This window comes from Saccoglossus kowalevskii, chromosome 1 (genome assembly GCF_978046115.1).
Source record: "Saccoglossus kowalevskii chromosome 1, keSacKowa6.1, whole genome shotgun sequence".
In the NCBI taxonomy this organism is placed as follows: Eukaryota; Metazoa; Hemichordata; class Enteropneusta; family Harrimaniidae; genus Saccoglossus; species Saccoglossus kowalevskii.
The window spans coordinates 5,506,642-5,528,815 of record NC_140641.1 but is presented as its reverse complement, the minus strand read 5'-3'; the positions used below and the strand labels follow the sequence as shown (position 1 = coordinate 5,528,815).

Sequence of the window (22,174 nt, the reverse complement as noted above, 5' to 3'; positions counted from 1 at the left end):
GCCATAGGCCATGTGAGTTATTTGAAAGTAGAGCCATAGGCCATGTGAGTTATTTGAAAGTAGAGCATAGGCCATGTGAGTTATTTGAAAGTAGAGCATAGGCCATGTGAGTTATTTGAAAGTAGAGCATAGGCCATGTGAGTTATTTGAAAGTAGAGCCATAGGCCATGTGAGTTATTTGAAAGTAAAGCATAGGTCATGTGAGTTATTTGAAAGTAGAGCCATAGGCCATGTGAGTTATTTGAAAGTAGAGCCATAGGTCATGTGAGTTATTTGAAAGTAGAGCATAGGCCATGCGAGTTATTTAAAACAGAACCATATGCTATATGCGAGTAATTTAAAACAGAACTATAGGCCATGTGGGTTATTTGAAAGTAGAGCACAGGCCATGTGAGTTATTTGAAAGTAGAGCATAGGCCATGTGAGTTATTTGAAAGTAGAGCATAGGCCATGTGAGTTATTTGAAAGTAGAGCATAGGCCATGTGAGATATTTGAAAATAGAGCATAGGCCATGTGGGTTATTTGAAAGTAGAGCATAGACCATGTGGGTTATTTGAAAGTTGAGCATAGGCCATGTGAGTTATTTGAAAGTAGAGCCCTAGGCCATGTGTGTTATTTGAAAATAGAGCCATAGACCATGTGGGTTATTTGAAAGTAGAGCATAGGCCATGTGAGTTATTTGAAAGTAGAGCATAGACCATGTGGGTTATTTGAAAGTAGAGCCATAGGTCATGTGTGTTATTTGAAAGTAGAGCCATAAACCATGTGAGTTATTTGAAAGTAGAGCCATAAACCATGTGAGTTATTTGAAAGTAGAGCCATAGGCCATGTGTGTTATTTGAATGTTGAGCCCAAGGCCATGTGAGTTATTTGAAAGTAGAGTCATAGGTCATGTGTGTTATTTGAAAGTAGAGCCATAGGCCATGTGAGTTATTTGAAAGTAGAGCATAGGCCATGTGAGTTATTTGAAAGTAGAGCCATGGGCCATGTGAGTTATTTGAAAGTAGAGCCATAGGCCATGTGAGTTATTTGAAAGTAGAGCCATAGGTCATGTGTGTTATTTGAAAGTAGAGCCATAGGCCATGTGAGTTATTTGAAAGTAGAGCCATGGGCCATGTGAGTTATTTGAAAGTAGAGCCATAGGCCATGTGAGTTATTTGAAAGTAGAGCCATAGGTCATGTATGTTATTTGAAAGTAGAGCCATAGGCCATGTGAGTTATTTGAAAGTAGAGCATAGGCCATGTGAGTTATTTGAAAGTAGAGCATAGGCCATGTGAGTTATTTGAAAGTAGAGCATAGGCCATGTGAGTTATTTGAAAGTAGAGCCATAGGCCATGTGAGTTATTTGAAAGTAAAGCATAGGTCATGTGAGTTATTTGAAAGTAGAGCATAGGCCATGTGAGTTATTTGAAAGTAGAGCCATAAGGTCATGTGAGTTATTTGAAAGTAGAGCCATAAGGTCATGTGAGTTATTTGAAAGTAGAGCATAGGCCATGCGAGTTATTTAAAACAGAACCATATGCTATATGCGAGTAATTTAAAACAGAACTATAGGCCATGTGGGTTATTTGAAAGTAGAGCATAGGCCATGTGAGTTATTTGAAAGTAGAGCATAGGCCATGTGAGTTATTTGAAAATAGAGCATAGGCCATGTGAGTTATTTGAAAGTAGAGCATAGGTCATGTGAGATATTTGAAAGTAGAGCATAGGCCATGTGAGTTATTTGAAAGTAGAGCATAGACCATGTGGGTTATTTGAAAGTTGAGCATAGGCCATGTGAGTTATTTGAAAGTAGAGCCCTAGGCCATGTGTGTTATTTGAAAATAGAGCCATAGACCATGTGGGTTATTTGAAAGTAGAGCATAGGCCATGTGAGTTATTTGAAAGTAGAGCATAGACCATGTGGGTTATTTGAAAGTAGAGCCATAGGCCATGTGTGTTATTTGAAAGTAGAGCATAGGCCATGTGAGTTATTTGAAAGTAGAGCATAGACCATGTGGGTTATTTGAAAGTAGAGCCATAGGCCATGTGTGTTATTTGAAAGTTGAGCCCAAGGCCATGTGGGTTATTTGAAACAGAGCCATATGCTATGTGAGTAATTTAAAACAGAACTATAGGCCATGTGGGTTATTTGAAACAAAGCCATATGCTATGTGAGTAATTTAAAACAGAACTATAGGCCATGTGAGTTATTTGAAAGTAGAGCCATAGACCATGTGAGTTATTTGAAAGTAGAGCCATAGACCATGCGAGTTATTTGAAAGTAGAGCATAGGCCATGTGGGTTATTTGAAAGTAGAGCCATAGGCCATGTGAGTTATTTGAAAGTAGAGCCCTAGGCCATGTGAGTTATTTGAAAGTAGAGCCCTAGGCCATGTGAGTTATTTGAAAGTAGAGCCCTAGGCCATGTGAGTTATTTGAAAGTAGAGCCTAGGCCATGTGAGTTATTTGAAAGTAGAGCCCTAGGCCATGTGAAAGTAGAGGCATAGGAGGCCATATTTGAATGAAACTTACATAGTATTTCCCCTTTACAATGCTATCGAATAATCTGTCTTTTGTTCCATAGAATGGCAAAGATCCACTTAGTAAGATGTATAACATGACACCACATCCCCACATATCTGCAGCTTTGCCATACGGTTCTCGTTTCACTACTTCAGGTGCCATAAAATGTGGTGTTCCAATCCGACCTACAACACAGCATATTAGTAGGTTAATACACATAGTTAGTACCAACAGCCCACATATGTAGAGGTCAACAAAACCACTTGTCATATATACATATCATCCTGATAACTTTGTTAATATACAGTCAGAGAGTCCTTGAGTGAGTCAGACATTCCATGAGTGAGTCATATAGTTCCTGAATGAGTCAGATAGTCCTTGAGTGAGTCAGACAGTTCTTGGGTGAGTCATATAGTCCCTGAATGAGTCATATAGTCCCTGAATGAGTCATATAGTCCCTGAATGAGTCATATAGTCCCTGAGTGAGTCATATAGTCCCTGAGTGAGTCAGACAGTTCTTGGGTGAGTCATATAGTCCCTGAATGAGTCATATAGTCCCTGAATGAGTCATATAGTCCCTGAATGAGTCATATAGTCCCTGAATGAGTCATATAGTCCCTGAGTGAGTCATATAGTTATTGAGTGAGTCTGACAGTCCCTGAATGAGTCACAGTTCTTGAGTGAGTCATATAGTTCCTGAATGAGTCAGATAGTCCTTGAGTGAGTCAGACAGTTCTTGGGTGAGTCATATAGTCCCTGAATGAGTCATATAGTCCCTGAATGAGTCATATAGTCCCTGAATGAGTCATATAGTCCCTGAGTGAGTCATATAGTCCCTGAGTGAGTCATATAGTCCCTGAGCGAGTCAGATAGTCCCTGAGCGAGTCAGATAGTCCGAGCGAGTCAGACAGTCCTTGTGTGAGTCAGACAGTCCCTGAATGAGTCAGACAGTCCCTGAGCGAGTCAAGCAGTCCCTGAGCGAGTCAAGCAGTCCCTGAGCGAGTCAAGCAGTCCCTGAGCGAGTCAAGCAGTCCCTGAGCGAGTCAAGGAGTCCCTGAGCGAGTCAAGCAGTCCCTGAGCGAGTCAAGCAGTCCCTGAGCGAGTCAAGCAGTCCCTGAGCGAGTCAGATAGTCCCTGAATGAGTCATATAGTCCCTGAGTGAGTCATATAGTCCCTGAGCGAGTCAGATAGTCCCTGAGCGAGTCAGATAGTCCCTGAGCGAGTCAGACAGTCCTTGAGTGAGTCATATAGTCCCTGAGCGAGTCAGATAGTCCCTGAGCGAGTCAGATAGTCCCTGAGCGAGTCAGACAGTCCCTGAGTGAATCAGACAGTCCCTGTGTGAGTCAGACAGTCCCTGAGCGAGTCAAGCAGTCCCTGAGCGAGTCAAGCAGTCCCTGAGCGAGTCAAGCAGTCCCTGAGCGAGTCAAGCAGTCCCTGAGCGAGTCAAGCAGTCCCTGAGCGAGTCAAGCAGTCCCTGAGCGAGTCAAGCAGTCCCTGAGCGAGTCAAGCAGTCCCTGAGCGAGTCAAGCAGTCCCTGAGCGAGTCAAGCAGTCCCTGAGCGAGTCAAGCAGTCCCTGAGCGAGTCAGATAGTCCCTGAGCGAGTCAGATAGTCCCTGAGCGAGTCAGATAGTCCCTGAGCGAGTCAGATAGTCCCTGAGTGAGTCAGATAGTCCTTGAGTGAGTCAGATAGTCCTTGAGTGAGTCAGATAGTCCTTGAGTGAGTCAGATAGTCCTTGAGTGAGTCAGATAGTCCTTGAGTGAGTCAGATAGTCCTTGAGTGAGTCAGATAGTCCTTGAGTGAGTCATATAGTCCCTGAGTGAGTCATATAGTGCTTGAGTGAGTCATATAGTCCTTGAGTGAGTCATATAGTCCTTGAGTGAGTCATATAGTCCTTGAGTGAGTCTGACAGTCCCTGAATGAGTCAGAAAGTCCTCGAGTCAGATAGTTATTGAGTGAGTCAGATAGTTATTGAGTGAGTCATACAGTCCCTGAGTGAGTCATACAGTCCCTGAGTGAGTCATACAGTCCCTGAGTGAGTCATACAGTCCCTGAGTGAGTCATACAGTCCCTGAGTGAGTCAGACAGTCCCTGAGTGAGTCAGACAGTCCTTGAGTGAGTCATATAGTCCTTGAGTGAGTCAGATAGTCCTTGAGTGAGTCAGATAGTCCTTGAGTGAGTCAGATAGTCCTTGAGTGAGTCACATAGTCCCTGAGTGAGTCATATAGTCCCTGAGTGAGTCATATAGTGCTTGAGTGAGTCATATAGTCCTTGTGTGAGTCATATAGTCCTTGAGTGAGTCATATAGTCATTGAGTGAGTCTGACAGTCCCTGAATGAGTCAGAAAGTCCTCGAGTCATACAGTCCCTGAGTGAGTCATACAGTCCCTGAGTGAGTCATACAGTCCCTGAGTGAGTCATACAGTCCCTGAGTGAGTCATACAGTCCCTGAGTGAGTCAGACAGTCCCTGAGTGAGTCAGACAGTCCTTGAGTGAGTCAGATAGTCCTTGAGTGAGTCATATAGTGCTTGAGTGAGTCATATAGTGCTTGAGTGAGTCATATAGTGCTTGAGTGAGTCAGATAGTCCCTGAGTGAGTCAGATAGTCCTTGAGTGAGTCAGATAGTCCTTGAGTGAGTCAGATAGTCCTTGAGTGAGTCAGATAGTCCTTGAGTGAGTCAGATAGTCCTTGAGTGAGTCAGATAGTCCTTGAGTGAGTCAGATAGTCCTTGAGTGAGTCAGATAGTCCTTGAGTGAGTCAGATAGTCCTTGAGTGAGTTAGACAGTCCCTGAGTGAGTCATATAGTCCCTGAATGAGTCAGACAGTTCTTGAGTGAGTCAGATAGTCCCTGAGTGAGTCAGATAGACCTTGAGTGAGTCAGATAGTCCTTGAGTGAGTCAGATAGTCCTTGAGTGAGTCAGATAGTCCTTGAGTGAGTCAGATAGTCCTTGAGTGAGTTAGACAGTCCCTGGGTGAGTCAGATAGTCCCTGAGTGAGTCAGACAGTCCCTGGGTGAGTCAGATAGTCCCTGGGTGAGTCAGATAGTCCTTGAGTGAGTGATATAGTCCTTGAGTGAGTGATATAGTCGATGAATGAGTCAGATAGTCCCTGAGCGAGTCAAGCAGTCCCTGAGTGAGTGAGATAGTCCTTGAGTGAGTCAGATAGTCCTTGAGTGAGTTAGACAGTCCCTGAGTGAGTCAGACAGTCCCTGAGTGAGTCAGATAGTCCTTGAGTGAGTCAGATAGTCCTTGAGTGAGTCAGATAGTCCTTGAGTGAGTCAGATAGTCCTTGAGTGAGTGATATAGTCCTTGAGTGATATAGTCGATGAATGAGTCAGATAGTCCCTGAGCGAGTCAAGCAGTCCCTGAGTGAGTGAGATAGTCCTTGAGTGAGTCAGATAGTCCTTGAGTGAGTCAGATAGTCCTTGAGTGAGTCAGATAGTCCTTGAGTGAGTCAGACAGTCCCTGAATGAGTCAGATAGTCCTTGAGTCAGATAGTTATTGAGTGAGTCAGATAGTTATTGAGTGAGTCATACAGTCCCTGAGTGGGTCAGATAGTCCTTGAGTGAGTCAGATAGTCCTTGAGTGAGTCAGATAGTCCCTGAGTGAGTCAGATAGTCCCTGAGTGAGTCATATAGTCCCTGAGTGAGTCATATAGTCCCTGAGTGAGTCAGACAGTCCTTGAGTGAGTCAGACAGTCCTTGAGTGAGTCAGACAGTCCTTGAGTGAGTCATACAGTCCTTGAGTGAGTCATACAGTCCTTGAGTGAGTCAGATAGTCCTTGAGTGAGTCAGATAGTCCTTGAGTGAGTCAGATAGTCCTTGAGTGAGTCATATAGTCCCTGAGTGAGTCATATAGTCCCTGAGTGAGTCATATAGTCCCTGAGTGAGTCATATAGTCCCTGAGTGAGTCATATAGTCCCTGAGTGAGTCAGACAGTCCTTGAGTGAGTCAGACAGTCCTTGAGTGAGTCAGACAGTCCTTGAGTGAGTGAGTCAGACAGTCTGTGAGTGAGTCAGACAGTCCTTGAGCGAGTCATACAGTCACTGAGTGAGTCAGACAGTCCCTATATATATAGATTGACATCTCCTCACCTGACGTGATGTAACCATTTTCTGGTAACTGAATGGCAATTCCAAATCCACCTAACTTGACTGGAGCTGAATTCTCTTTGGTTGCTAAAAGAACACAGTGTGGCTGTGAAGATACAACATACATGTCACTTTATAATACAACACAATTAAGCAATGCAATGCAATATATACCATGTGGTTTCTTCAAACATAGATCATACAAAGAATTAGTGTTCGATTAGCTACTCTGCCATGATACCCTTTTTAAATGATACTGAAAATTGTGGAATATGTGTCCATATGGTTGGTCAGAACAAAACTCACCTTCATATCTCTGTGTACTATGTCATTGTCATGGCAATACCTCAATGCTTCCAATATCTGTCTTAAATAATGACTGAAATAAAATTATCTATATGAGTGGATGGTAGTTGCAGTAGATATTATATGCAATGGCGACCATGATCTTGTTGAGAGAGCAAAACAACAAGACCTTTTCCCCCCCTCAACTAATGTTCTATTCTTCCCTCATCATCACGCCCACTGTTCCATTACCATGGTTACATAGATTAGTGGAACAGTAGAGAATGACAGAAAAGAATGGATCACTATTTGAGGGGGGAAAAAAACATTTCTCACTCTCCACAATATCTTGTTGGTTACCATATGTATATACCTTATACAAAACTACGGTAAGTCGGTGAAGCAAGCCATCGCAAGATTGGAGTCAAATTATAATAAAATAGTATTCATTAAAAAATCAAAATACTGTATTTGTTTTATTACAAGCTCATCTCCAATAAAAATGCACATAAAAATAAGACATGAATGTCATTTACTTACACATATGGGCTACTAATAGTTATTGACCATAGATACAGCTTTGTCAATTACATTTGTTTGTCAAGTGCAATCGTTACTACCGGTAACAGAGCAAATACATCACTTGTAATTTTTAAAACTGAAATGCTGATTTTTCTCATTTCATTAATTGTACGTAGAGTCATTGTAAGATTTCAATTTTCAATCTTATATTATAAAATTCATCAAATAAAGTGTGGAAATGAAAGAAAAACTAATCAAGTTGATGGTTTACTATTACTACATACCTTGCAACAGCTTCACTATACACAAAGCCAGCATTAGCTCTCTTCACTATTTCAAAACACAGATCAGCACCATCCATACTGGTAATAGAAACATTGGTATTAGGCATGCTGGCATATATATACTAGTTACAAACAGCAATTGTATTTGTGTAAAAGACTTGGGCTCCTTGCATGTTATTTACACAAGCTTCTTAGGAAATTAAACCGCAGCGGCCAGATTTTAGTATACAAATAACACACTATGGTGAGGTATTTGGACACACTGCTCTGTGAAATGGCTCTTTTTAAAAAAACAGAATACATAAAGTATTTTATTTTTTCTGTCGTATACAGTTACGAATAATTATAGAATACAATATTGATGTTAGTTTAGGCATGATTTAAGCATAATTCTGGTCTAAAACTTAAACAGCTTTATCAATATTTAAGACTGAGGGTGAAGTCCAACAACCAACCCGCTTCTCCCACTTTGGAGAGGTACCTATCTTAAGATTGCTACCAGTACAACCTACTACGCTGAAAAACATATTTTAGAGTTAATCCAGCAAGCGCCAGAAGACCTTTTATGGTACAGTCAAATGTCTAGGCTTCTTGACACATTGCATCTGATCTGAACTGTAAGTTTTTCAAATGACCCTTGCACATACAAATCTGAACAAACACAAAACTTTGAAATTTCAACTTTATTTGATGGTCCATCAATCAGAACTAAAAGTACCATACACTTTTCACCCATAACAATAAATATGTCCATACTTACTATTCAAATACCATATAAAGCATTCCATCAGCGCTATAAGTCTCCAATAACTCAACTATGTGAGGGTGTTTGAGCATGTGACAAATACTCGCTTCACGTTTTAAATCTATAAAAGAGGCACATGTACACAGTTAGTTAGCTAACATTTTATACATGCTTATTAATTATTAAGATAATCTGCATAAATAATTGATTAGTTTTGTTAAAATGTGTATTTATGATGTGACATATTTATAGCTTATAGTTAAAATTATCCAAACAGAATTTAATGTGTTTTTAACAGCATCTAACCAATCCAGGTGAAGGTCATGGAATTAGTGCATGGAATTTCACACACAAATAATTGATAGTTCCCAAAACACTGACAATGATAGCCCTTCATTACTATTAATTTCTTTGTCTGAAAATGAACAAAAATAAATTTTTTGACCAAAAGCGACCTAAATTGTGAACAATCTACCCATTATGAATGAATGTACAGGATTTGAACTTCATAGAACATCAAAGACAACTGCATTGATACCTAAGAAGTTGGTTTTGATTTGCCATATAATATTTGTACAAGTCAGTAGATAACTGAGAATGGCCAACAATGTGATTTTTGGCATTTACTTTCTATCCAAGAAATGCAATTATAATTAATAGAACATGAACATTTGAGACCAAAACGCCTTACATTTATGTGCCAACTTCTGTGTATTTTACCTGTAGTACGACATTCACAGATTTGAAGATGGAGAATAACGTCAATGACATTCCGTGGTAATGACCAACATAAATGAATAGACCATCTTGCTTTTACAAAAAAACTCTCATGGATTATATATTGATGAATCATCATAAAAAGCTAATTTAATCGACAAGATCAATATAGTTCATTAGTGCTCGTACATTTATAAAAATAATGAGTAGGAACAATACCTTCTGTACTCAAACCTGGACTTGAGGTGAATTTTGCAACATCCACTATCTTCACTGCAAACTGCTGACCAGTCTCCCGATGTATACATCTTCGCACTTCACTGAAAGGGCCCCTGTAATACAAACGTAACAATATTAATACTTATTCCAAATTTACTACAGACATTACAATATGGAATGTAATAAAAATGGTAATCATAATGACATCATCAGCAATGGCAATGGCAATGGCAGTGATGATGGCCACACAAGTCATCAGCAATGACAGTGATGATGGCCACACAAGTCATCAGCAATGGCAGTGATGATGGCCACATAAGTCATCAGCAATGGCAGTGATGATGGCCACATAAGTCATCAGCAATGGCAGTGATGATGGCCACATAAGTCATCAGCAATGACAGTGATGATGGCCACACAAGTCATCAGCAATGGCAGTGATGATGGCCACACAAGTCATCAGCAATGGCAGTGATGATGGCCACACAAGTCATCAGCAATGACAGTGATGATGGCCACACAAGTCATCAGCAATGGCAGTGATGATGGCCACATAAGTCATCAGCAATGGCAGTGATGATGGCCACACAAGTCATCAGCAATGACAGTGATGATGGCCACACAAGTCATCAGCAATGGCAGTGATGATGGCCACACAAGTCATCAGCAATGGCAGTGATGATGGCCACACAAGTCATCAGCAATGGCAGTGATGATGGCCACACAAGTCATCAGCAATGGCAGTGATGATGGCCACACAAGTCATCAGCAATGACAGTGATGATGGCCACACAAGTCATCAGCAATGGCAGTGATGATGGCCACACAAGTCATCAGCAATGGCAGTGATGATGGCCACACAAGTCATCAGCAATGGCAGTGATGATGGCCACACAAGTCATCAGCAATGGCAGTGATGATGGCCACACAAGTCATCAGCAATGGCAGTGATGATGGCCACACAAGTCATCAGCAATGGCAGTGATGATGGCCACACAAGTCATCAGCAATGGCAGTGATGATGGCCACACAAGTCATCAGCAATGGCAGTGATGATGGCCACACAAGTCATCAGCAATGACAGTGATGATGGCCACCCAAGTCATCAGCAATGGCAGTGATGATGGCAATACAAGTCATCAGCAATGGCAGTGATCATGGCCACACAAGTCATCAGCAATGGTAGTGATGATGGCCACATAAGTCATCAGCAATGGCAGTGATGATGGCCACACAAGTCATCAGCAATGGCAGTGATGATGGCCACACAAGTCATCAGCAATGGCAGTCATGATGGCCACATAAGTTAGCAGCAATGGCAGTGACGATGGCCACACAAGTTACCAGCAATGGCAGTGATGATGGCCACACAAGTCATCAGCAATGGCAGTCATGATGGCCACACAAGTCATCAGCAATGGCAGTGATGATGGCCACACAAGTCATCAGCAATGGCAGTCATGATGGCCACACAAGTCATCAGCAATGGCAGTGATCATGGCCACACAAGTCATCAGCAATGGCAGTGATCATGGCCACATAAGTCATCAGCAATGGCAGTGATCATGGCCACACAAGTCATCAGCAATGGCAGTGATGATGGCCACACAAGTCATCAGCAATGGCAGTGATGATGGCCACACAAGTCATCAACAATGGCAGTGATGATAGCCACACAAGTCATCAGCAATGGCAGTGATGTTAGCCACACAAGTCATCAGCAATGGTAGTGATGATGGCAATACAAGTTATCAACAATGGCAGTGATGATGGCCACACAAGTCATCAGCAATGGCAGTGATGATGGCCACACAAGTCATCAGCAATGGCAGTGATAATGGCCACACAAGTCACCAGCAATGGCAGTGATGATGGCCACACAAGTCATCAGCAATGGCAGTGATGATGGCCACACAAGTCACCAGCAATGGCAGTGATGATGGCCACACAAGTCATCAACAATGGCAGTGATGATGGCCACACAAGTCATCAGCAATGGCAGTGATAATGGCCCCCCTAAGTTATCAGCAATGGCAGTGATGGCCACACAAGTTGACAGCAATGGCAGTGATGATGGCCACATAAGTCATCAGCAATGGCAGTGATAATGCCTCCCCCCCTAAGTTATCAGCAATGGCAGTGTTGGCCACACAAGTTGACAGCAATTTGTTCTTGGCACTTATGTGATCGGCAGATTATTACCAATATAGATAATATCTATGCCTCACAGCTGTAGATGAATCATATCTAGTATTTTGCTACTATTTGAAACTCAGACCACTCATCATCAACTTTCTCACCACCAGTTGTCTCTTTTCATCACAAATTCACAAAATAGACTTGTTTATAGCCTGCAATTTGCTTCCGAAGATTGGAATGAAAATGGCCAAATTATTTGAGTAAAAACTGAAAATTGACTCAAACTTTGTCTGAATTAGGCTTCATTTCCAGAAATATAGAAGAACAAATGACAGAATAATTTGTGTGAGAAAGTCAGGTGGTGAAAAAGTTACAGGGATTGTTCAAAGTGACAGGAATGTCAAGTTTATCTTACACTAGTAATTATTAACATAGGTGTGTCGTTATCATTAGATACTATTGGTGTTTAAGTACACAGCACTTATTTTACAATTATCGTCTTAATGCCAAGATATGGTTTATCTTTTCAGTTTACATTACACACCACTGTGATGACAAACTCTAGCACACTTGACAGGTTTTCTTTCAAGTATTTGTCAATAATTAGTAAGATTTAACCCAAGTGGTGGGTCTTCATGAGTAGGTTTATAATTTTGCTATGTGTACAAAGGTTAAGCATTTATTCCATGTGACAATGATCTATGCAGTCCATGGAGTATAACATTCGTCATATTTTGCTCATGTGCATACCACACATAGAGACTTAAAATAAGCAGCCTGTCAGCTGAGATAGCTCCGCTGTTAGCAATGCACATTGCAATTAAAGAGCAGAAGATATCATTAGAAAATGAACAATATGTAAAGTATCAAAGCAACAGGACTTGCTGTTTTCAACAAGAATTCAAAAATATCACTTTTCCCCAAAAATATTCATCAAAATTAGATAATTGAAGATATCACCACGAAATTAACAAATCTGAAAGAAGTCTGCATGTAGTACCTACATGTATATATGTAATATAAAAGCAATCAGACTTGCAGTTTTCAACAAGAAGTCGAAAATACCACTTTTAACCAAAAATGACAAAAATATTCACCAAAATTAGAGAATTGAAGATATCATTACAAAATGAACAATCTGAGAGTGGTCCACATGTAGTAACTGTATATGTAATATCAAAGCAATTGAACTTGCCGTTTTAACAAGAAGTCAAAAATATCACTTTTTACCAAAAATGACAAAAATATTCAACAAAATTAGAGAATTAAAGATATCATTACAAAATGAACAAATCTGAGAGAGGTCTACATGTACAGTACCTATATATGTAATATCAAAGCAATTGGACTTGGGGTTTTTTTAACAAGAAGTCGAAAATATCACTTTTTACCAAAAAGGACAAAAATATTCACCAAAAATAGAGAATATGAGATTTTGACATGAAATGAACAAATCTGAGAAAGAACAATCCAAGGTACTTGCATATCAAATTTGAAAACATTCTGACTTGCGGTTTTGAAGAAGAAGTTGAAATTGTAAAGTTGACGACAATCACTCATATGATAAGCTTCGCTCGACAAAGTCGATAGCGGAGCTAAAATAAGATTATATTTTCCAAAATAGATATTTTGCTGCTTTCAAGTAAAAACCTAAACCTAAACACATGAACTGATTCTACATATACATTGTATGCTAATTTGAGAGCAAAGGTTACACAAAACATTATGGCAATATATCATAAACTTATTTGAGTTTAAATAGCAAATTGCAACATTGGTAAATAATTAATAATCGATAGTCTGATATGTTTTTACATGTGTTGTAATACAATAATCAAGGAAGTAAAAATAAATCATTGAAATAATTAATTCATAATTCACCACATTTCATCAATATTTATTTACTACATCAATTATTTTCTATCATTTTACCTCTAATTGTACTAACAATGTACCGGTAGCTACAGATAAATAAACAGATAGTCTGATCAGTAACCAGCTCAAGCTAGTGAGTGTAAAAATAAACATTCATTCTGGCAAAGCAAGACGATCAATGTCTTTATATCCTTTTAGTCACAATAAGCAACTTAGTGTCAGCACGTCACAAGCGCCACAATCGTAATTGTGTTTCTATTGTACACATGTCAATCACTTACAATTGTTTTCAAATATTCTAATAGCATTTTAGTTTTCTTTTCATTGCAGCTCTGACTGTGGTTGACAAACCTGATATGGGCACATTGAGGGAAATGTCAAGTTCATCAAACCAATCATGTATATAAATGATTTAGAAAATGACCTATAGTTATTCTAGAGAGCTGTCTGGTTAATTGATTTGAGGCCTCATAACTCATTTGCATACAAATATTGTATTTTCACTGATTATGGTGCATTGCATGTCACTTATTTTCAATGACTGCCGACAGATTGTATGCAAAAAAATATGGAAAATGATATTTTCCACAAAATAAATCAGAGTAAATGAAAACTACAATGTTTGCTATAAGCACACACAAACAATGCATCTATTGTTTTATTTGCATTCAAATATGATTATTACCCTACTAACTAATGATCAAATATGATACCATATTTTTTCCATTATAAGCACATGTTCAATAAAAATGCATGGTTTACTGGATCATTACAATATTTTGAATTGAGACACACATGGCAAATATTGTAATCTAGGGTAACTTACCCTATACTGTAATTTAGAATAAACAACGAGCATAATTACAATGAATACAACATTGGTAATTATCATATTCAGTATTATGCAAATTACACTTTTTCTGAAGGGGAACACAGCACGAGTTTTTGGATTTTAGTTTACTTATTTTTATCTTACATGCATGTATTAGGGTTAGAAAATACACATACAAGGTACAATACGGGTAAACGGGAAGATTAAATTCTGTTAAACTAATGTTCTTTTTTAGCATTAGCATATATAGTATTGAATATACTGACCTATGACCCTGAAAGCTTACTCACTCAGCACATCCAGATTTATGTAAAATATTGCACAAATTACAGGGTGTAAATTATACATTGGAGTTGCTTTAATGTAATTATATTCATTTGCTAGTTTTATGTACACTAGGCACAAATGCCTAAAAGTTTAATGGACTCTAGCACAAACTGTTCAAAATGTACCTGCATAAAACTGTACCCCATTCACTATAGATATTAATGCGTGCCTGGTGAAATCATATCAGATAAAGTAAGAACCGAAGAAGCTGAATACTACTGGTGATTACATATAACAATTACATACCCATTTTATAATTGGATGTACATGTAACAGTGTGATAACATTTCTAGGAAAGCACTGGTATTAGCACTGAACAGTTCACTGGTATTAGCACTGAACAGTTCACTGGTATTATCACTGAACAGTTCACTGAACTACAATGTATATGTATGTAGGCTAAGGAGATCACACCTACCTCTGCCAACATCTACAGCAACTACTCTACCATGCCCCTGCCAAATTGATATATTTGGACATAAAAGTTAAGTTTGTAACATAGAAAGTTGATTTTAATGTTATACATGCACTGTGCCTCTATGAATTGTTTATGCCAAAAATGTTAATATTATTGTGTATTTTTGTAATGAATTTAATTTAAAACACGCACTATATAGAGGATAAACATAACTCAAATTCAGGTGAATGTCTTCATATAACACAAGATATTGAAAATCAGGGTATTACATTTTCAGAATTATAACACTATTAGGTGTTTGAAAACCCTTGACTTTTTGTCACCTCTTACAATACATGTAATATAATGCAAGAAAAGACATTGGAAGAATTCACAATTTACATATAGCAACGTATACATGTATATATAAACAGCTATTTTGATGATCATTTTTTTGTCTGAGCATGTTATGATGAGGTTATGAATGGAACACTCATGTACTTGGCAGCAGATATAACCTTGCTTACACTCTGTTATTATCTCTCACCAAATATGCTAATTTTTCTCACAAATGCCCTTGCTTGCCATTTAAAACCTCTAATTAACCATTTTTACTCTTAGTGTGGTTATATCATGGATATACTAGTGTTAGTGTACATTGTATTCCTGCCCACATATCTCATCTTTTCAACTCAATACATGCATAAAACAAAACACACATAACGGTAGTACTAGGCTACGAGATCTAAATTGATATAACTTGTTTAAACAATGATTTCAAACACAATAGAGCTACTTCTTGACAGATAACAATACAACAATGTAAATACTTCCATAGACACAGGGAATGGAGTTGTGTCCAGAAAACAGTTTCTTAGCACAGGTTACATTGTAAGAGGTCAAAAAAGTTCATATGAAGAAAACGTGTATGAACCAAGAAACAGCAAGTCCGTCTAAGATCTGTTTTTATGACCTGTTCCAGACTAAGTATCTAAGTATCCTGTGGATGACCTTTGGCAACATAATATCACAGAATTCAGTGTCCATTGCAAAGATTTACTATTACATTTACTTTAGTATGTTTACCATGGCCACGTGAGTGCATTCAAAGGCAATGCTCTCAAGAAAAAATCAACTGACATTGTACACAGTTTATACATGCATGCCTGTTATATAACAGTTTGCAATATAAATATATGTACAAAATATATGATTCATAACAATATATAAATCTCACAGTTCCTGTCTTTGATAAGACAGGTTAGATGTCTTCAATCAATGTATAACTGTAATGACATCATTATAGGCTGAATGGCAGGCATAAATCAATTATAAATGTTACCAAGAACAAAGTGAATTTAACAGGATTTACTGAGCACACAGCTAGGATTTTAATTCATTTTGGATTGTAATGTTTACATTTTAAATGATTCAGTGGGCTTTTAAATACATGTAACATGTGATTATTCTCTTTTATTATTCTGAATTTTACAGCAATTCCAGGCATTGATTTGATGCTGAAGTAGTGCTAGATATAGATATCATTCTACAATAGGTTACACAATTTGTTTTCACATTTACATGAGTTGCAACTAGAAATATAAACATCGACTGCAAATCAGAGGAATGATTGACAGATATTGCCCACAATGTTTTTTATTTTCTGATGCCCCAGAATTTGTGGCGCGTCTGTTCTCAGTTACTTTTGGTCAGTCATCGTGTTGATTGCGTGTCTACAAATCGGCATTTGTCCAAATTGTTTAAAAACCGCAATGGAGAAGCAAGGAGTCGAAAAACCAGTTGAAGTAAGAACAAGAGTTGTCGATTTGTATTTTTGTGGACTGTTATTTGCTGAGATTGGAGATCAAAGTGGTGTTCAAAGCAGACAGCTTATAATATCGTCAAACGGTTGCCAGGAAAGCGTAATAGCGATCAATCCGCGACTAAAAAAATGACAACGTTATAGACTATGTTGAATATTATAAAACGTTAAGATGGAGCATTTACTGACGGGAAATTAGACAAAACTACTCGAAGACTGTGTATGTCCGGCGGCAACCCTCCTGGACGTGCGATCGTGTGTTGCTAGTGATAAGCTGTTTACGGATATGGTAGAGTTATCATGCTCTAAAAAGTAAAAACGTTTTTCATGGGGAAAAGTGTTTTGCTGCATGGCAAAATATATATTTTTTTGAAGCACCTTGTTCCTGGCTTTTGAAAAAAAATGGTCTGTGATATGTACCACCGAATTAGTCACGTGATTACTAAGTAAACATAGAGATGTTATTTTGAATAAAAATGAATTTTGTGTAAAAACAGCGAGGGTTTTGTAAAAAAGGAAATCTTGAAAAATCAAGGTAGCATCAGCATTATTTGGTGGCACAACAACCTTTTGGTTCTCATCGTCGAGAACTAATAATCGAGTAACACCCATTCTAATTATGTATTCAATTTCATTTTTGATGTACTGGACGAAGTCTGCATAGGAAATTTTTTGCAGGCATCTTTCAGTTATATACATCGACGTGATACGGATATTTCCGTAGTAGGAATAATGCAAATTGATCAACAATTCTGCCATAATCAGTTGGTCAGCTGGTTCTGTAAAATAACTCTACGGGTAACCAACGTTCTTTACAGTGCCACCACTGTATGCACAGTCAGCTGGCGCACACGTGATAATAAAATAAATACGATATTTACTATATGGGGGCCGCCATCTTGAATGACGCATAAAACTAAATAAGAGACAAGTTGTGAAACGCGTTTTTCAGTTTCCTGCAAATCAGGACAAAAATACCAATCTTTCACAAAAATACGGTCCATTGGGGTTATATTAAGCCAACCGATAACAAAATTCGGCCGAATACGTCGTTTTTGTGTGGAAAAATCCCTTGCATACGAACACCTAATTACGCGAAGAACATAGAACACTAAGCCGGGGTATTTGAAACCGAAATTGTCATCTAAGCGTTAGGCCGTCGCTGATTGGCTGCTGTGCTGGAATGCCAATTTTTAGTTTCAAATACCCCGGCTTAGTGTTCTATGTTCTTCGCGTAATTAGGTGTTCGTATACAAGGGATTTTTCCACACAAAAACGACGAATTCGGCCGAATTTTGTTATCGGTTGGCTTAATATAACTCCAAATGGACCGTATTTTTGTGAAAGATTGGTATTTTTGTCCTGATTTGCAGGAAACTGAAAAACGCGTTTCACAACTTGTCTCTTATTTCGTTTTATGTGTCATTCAAGATGGCGGCCCCCATATAGTAAATATCGTATTTATTTTATTATCACGTGTGCGCCAGCTGACTGTGACTGTATGCACCCTCTCACTGAAATAACATGTGACGCAAATTGAAGTGGGAAACTAAATTGAGAGCCTCGGTCGTTTATTGGAGGAGAATTTCAAAACTAATTTACTGCCACTTTTATGGGCAGAGCTTCTTTCCGGCGCGCTTCAAATTGCAGACATGCTGTCCGCATTATTTGTAACAACTTCTGTAATTGTAAGTGTGTAACCTATTGTAGTAAGTTATCAACATCTAGCACTACTTCGGCGTCAAATCAGTGCCTGGAATTGCTGTAATTGTTATTGCCTCAGGTATTTTTATATATTTCTCAGTATTTTCCAAATCTACTGGTATTATTGACATACATGTACATATGTATACCATTATGTCTGTATACCTACTTACAAAAAATTGGTTAAGGTAAGTCCAAGAAATGTTTCAGGACACAAGAAACATGCCGGACGGTCATATGGACAACCAGAAGGAACACAACATTTTGAATGATTTCTGACAGAATCTAAACAAGCAGCCTGTCGGCTGAGATAGCTCCACTGTTAGCAATGCACATTTCAATTAAAGAACTGAAATTAGAAATATATGAACAATATGTAGACTTACTGTTTTTAACAAGAAGTCGAAAATATCACTTTTTAAAGATATCATCATGAAATGGACAAATCTGAGAGAGGTCTACCCAAGGTACATATACACCAAGTATCAAAGGATTCCGGCTTATAGTTTTCAAGCAGAAGTCGAAAATGTAAAACATTGACACAGACAACAACGACGGACAATAACTCATATGATAAGCTCTGTGCGACAAAGTCGACAGCGGAGATAAAAAAGGATGCTTCATGATTGTGGAGAATAGAGCAATTGCAGTCATTAGTGAGAATCACAAGCTGATCACAACTGAGAGGAAAAAAATAAATCATTATTTTATACATATTGTTTTAATATTTGACATTGATGAGTGATGTACTAGACTAGAGAATACATGTGAATAAGAATGGCACAGATTAATATATTCCTGTCTTTTGAAAAGGAACAGCATGCTACTAAGATATCTTCAAATAAGCAGAACTACTTCTATTGGATCTTTATTTGCATAAGTGGTACACCAGCTGAGTAGTCACTTGCCTTAGAAACAGTATCAAGGGGTGTCTAATTATTGTTGGTTTAAATAAAATTACGGTTGCTATTTTGTGACAATTGCATATCTGGGAATTAAAGCTGAAATATACTAAGTCCCTGTTGTGTCTTTTATCCCTGTGTGAACATATTGCCAAAAAAAAATGAAAATGGCTGTCTGGTAGCCATTTTTTACACAACATTCATAATTATTATATTGTATTTAAGAGCAAAATGTTTGATCAGATCGAAACTAAAACGATGCGCACATGATAAAGAGAAAAGCGTCTGTATGTTACAACAGGGACTAATAAAAAAAATACATGCATAATTCATGTCTGGGTTGGCAACTGAATGTAGCACTCAAAAACTCTTATCAGCTGATTTCAGTGAATGATTAATTTTCAAAACACATGCAAGTATTTATGAGTCATCAAGTAACATACATACATGCTAGCATTATGAAACACCCAAACCCCAGGCATCAGCGTATCACTGTAGGTCATACGTTCTAATCAATCAACTCACAAAGCATGCATACATTCACAGAGTGAAATGATACAAACATAATTGGTCTCAGTTTAAAAATGATGTAATGTTCAAGTATTATTATGTTATTTTATGTCATATTTATTTCATCTTTATTAAGAACACCATCGTGCAATAGTTGGTAACCGAATATCCAGCTTACTATTCCTTTGAGGTTCAGGCGGATTGTATAAAGTTACCAATACTAGAAGAATCAATATTCACTGGGTTTGAATTTCATTAATACAACACTTTGAGTGTGTTTGCAGAGTTTTAAATTTAATGTTATGTCACTGAAGAAATGACATGATATATAGCATATGATTTAAATGGAAACACTCAAAAATTAAACGCCATTCAACAATTAGTAATTTTCATTTGTTTTAATTGAAGGGAAACTGCTGGAAGCCACTAAATTTTTAAACCCAAAATGATAGGTGCACAAATTAAATGAAATTATTTGCATCTTTTTAATGTCAAAATTAACGATGTTAGTAATTAGTGTTTCATCTTATTTGTACAAATGCTCAACATTCCTAGAACAGACCCCCCCCCTGCATGACAATCATAGAAGATGTGTTTATTCTGCAAGCCATCAATAATGTTTAGTTTGCGATGAACAATTAATTTGACAACTAATACAGAGAAATTGTCAGCTGATGACGTCAATGATTTGAATTACGTCCAATGATAATTTATATATACAATGTTTAACAGCTAAAAGACAGGATACAATATGCACAAGATATATTCCATGTACATGCAATAAATACCCCATAGCTGTATTTCAACGAAGACATGATACATGGGATAAGTAATTAATGTTAAATTGTGAACTGTGAAGCAACACAAACTATTTACTGTGTTTATCATAAATGCCCATTAAAAATAATATACAAATTTAGGCTGAATAAAAAATGTGTGTGGTTCTGATAACCTTATTCTTCCTAAAAATGTAATGCCTAACGTAAACATTTTTTTGGCCAAATATGACTTCAATGAGACCGTCGCTTTACTGTAAGCAAGTTACATGTAGAGTGAAGGGGAGTGTAAAACATTATAAATTGTCCCTGTGAAATACTTTATTTTCACAAGGATTTTATATTTTGCTGTCTTTCTGGATTGAATTAAATTTCATGAAATTATCATATTCAAGAATACGAATGAGCTTTACAGTAAGTGTAATTGAGGTTAGAGTAAATGCAAAACAAAACTACAAACAATTTGAACACAAAATCAGAATATAATTAATAAACATTATTAAACATCTGTCACTGTAATGCCAGTTACAGTGTGCTGTAATTTTGTGATATTTTACAGGGTATTTTCATCCTACTACCGTACTCGACCGCGTTAGCGCCCATGCCCGGGCAAGCGCCCATCCCCCACTTTTGCACAAGTGGTCACATTCGGCAAAGCGCCCAACCCTTCAAAATGCAACTAATTTAAAACTTGGTCTTGCGTAACAAATCTTGGTAATCGTTTTTATATGATACAGCGTGGATATCGATCGCTGTGAATGCGTAGAATACGATAACTGTGTGTAAACTATGCTTCGACAATGACCTGTTAATAAAAGTAAAATGCGATAAATATTTCATGCCATATTCAGTTTACCTCTCAAAAATGGCTAGTTACTAGTTTTTTGGAAAAACCATGTCGTTTATTCGCTGAAATCAATTCCAACAGACCGTACTTCGACATCGATAATTCACTTCCGCATTGTGTTACCGGAAAGTCTTCGGGAATTTCCGAAGAATTGCGTCAGTCAAAACACAGCATTCTGATTAGTTAATAACCAACTTGACCCATTAGGTCAAGGACGCTGCTGTAGGTCAAATCTGCAAATGCATCATGGTGGAAATAATATGACAATTTTGACTTCGACTGTGTTCCAACAGACTCAAATGTTTTTAATTCAGTAAATTATGGTGGTACGTAATTAATATTGTAATAAAATGTGCGTATTTTTTGTGATCATTTCTGTTTCTTCATTGTGAAAATCAATGACGACGCAACTAATTTAGTAATTTTAATTCTCCCTCAAAGACGTAATCTGTCACTTGATGAATCAAAATTTTCATTTGTACTCTTTTTTGAGGGGGGTGCTCGGGTAAGCGCCCACCCCTAAAAAATCGTGATTTTTTGAGTTGAGGCCCCTGGGCGCTAACGCGGTCAAGTACGGTATATTAGGAAATGCAAATTCCAAATATGGAATGATTACGTTCGTAAGCGTCCTTTAATAATAAAAACAAACATGGCTGCAACCAGGGTTTGATCGGAGTC

The 22,174-nt window shown here is 38.0% G+C and overlaps 1 protein-coding gene across 2 annotated transcripts in view; it reads right to left on the bottom strand.

Annotated features, from left to right (window-relative positions):
* The window catches only part of LOC100375615 (peripheral plasma membrane protein CASK-like), a 57,066-nt gene that overhangs the window by 25,811 nt on the left and 9,081 nt on the right, over positions 1-22,174 (bottom strand). For both annotated transcript variants that reach the window (XM_085498455.1, XM_085498457.1), the window contains exons 2-7: positions 9,366-9,478; positions 8,445-8,550; positions 7,685-7,762; positions 6,900-6,972; positions 6,597-6,699; positions 2,516-2,691 (exon numbers count right to left, since the gene is read on the bottom strand). In XM_085498455.1, the coding sequence (XP_085354581.1) occupies positions 2,516-2,691; positions 6,597-6,699; positions 6,900-6,972; positions 7,685-7,762; positions 8,445-8,550; positions 9,366-9,478 (649 nt within the window). The remainder of the gene's footprint in view (positions 1-2,515; positions 2,692-6,596; positions 6,700-6,899; positions 6,973-7,684; positions 7,763-8,444; positions 8,551-9,365; positions 9,479-22,174) is intronic.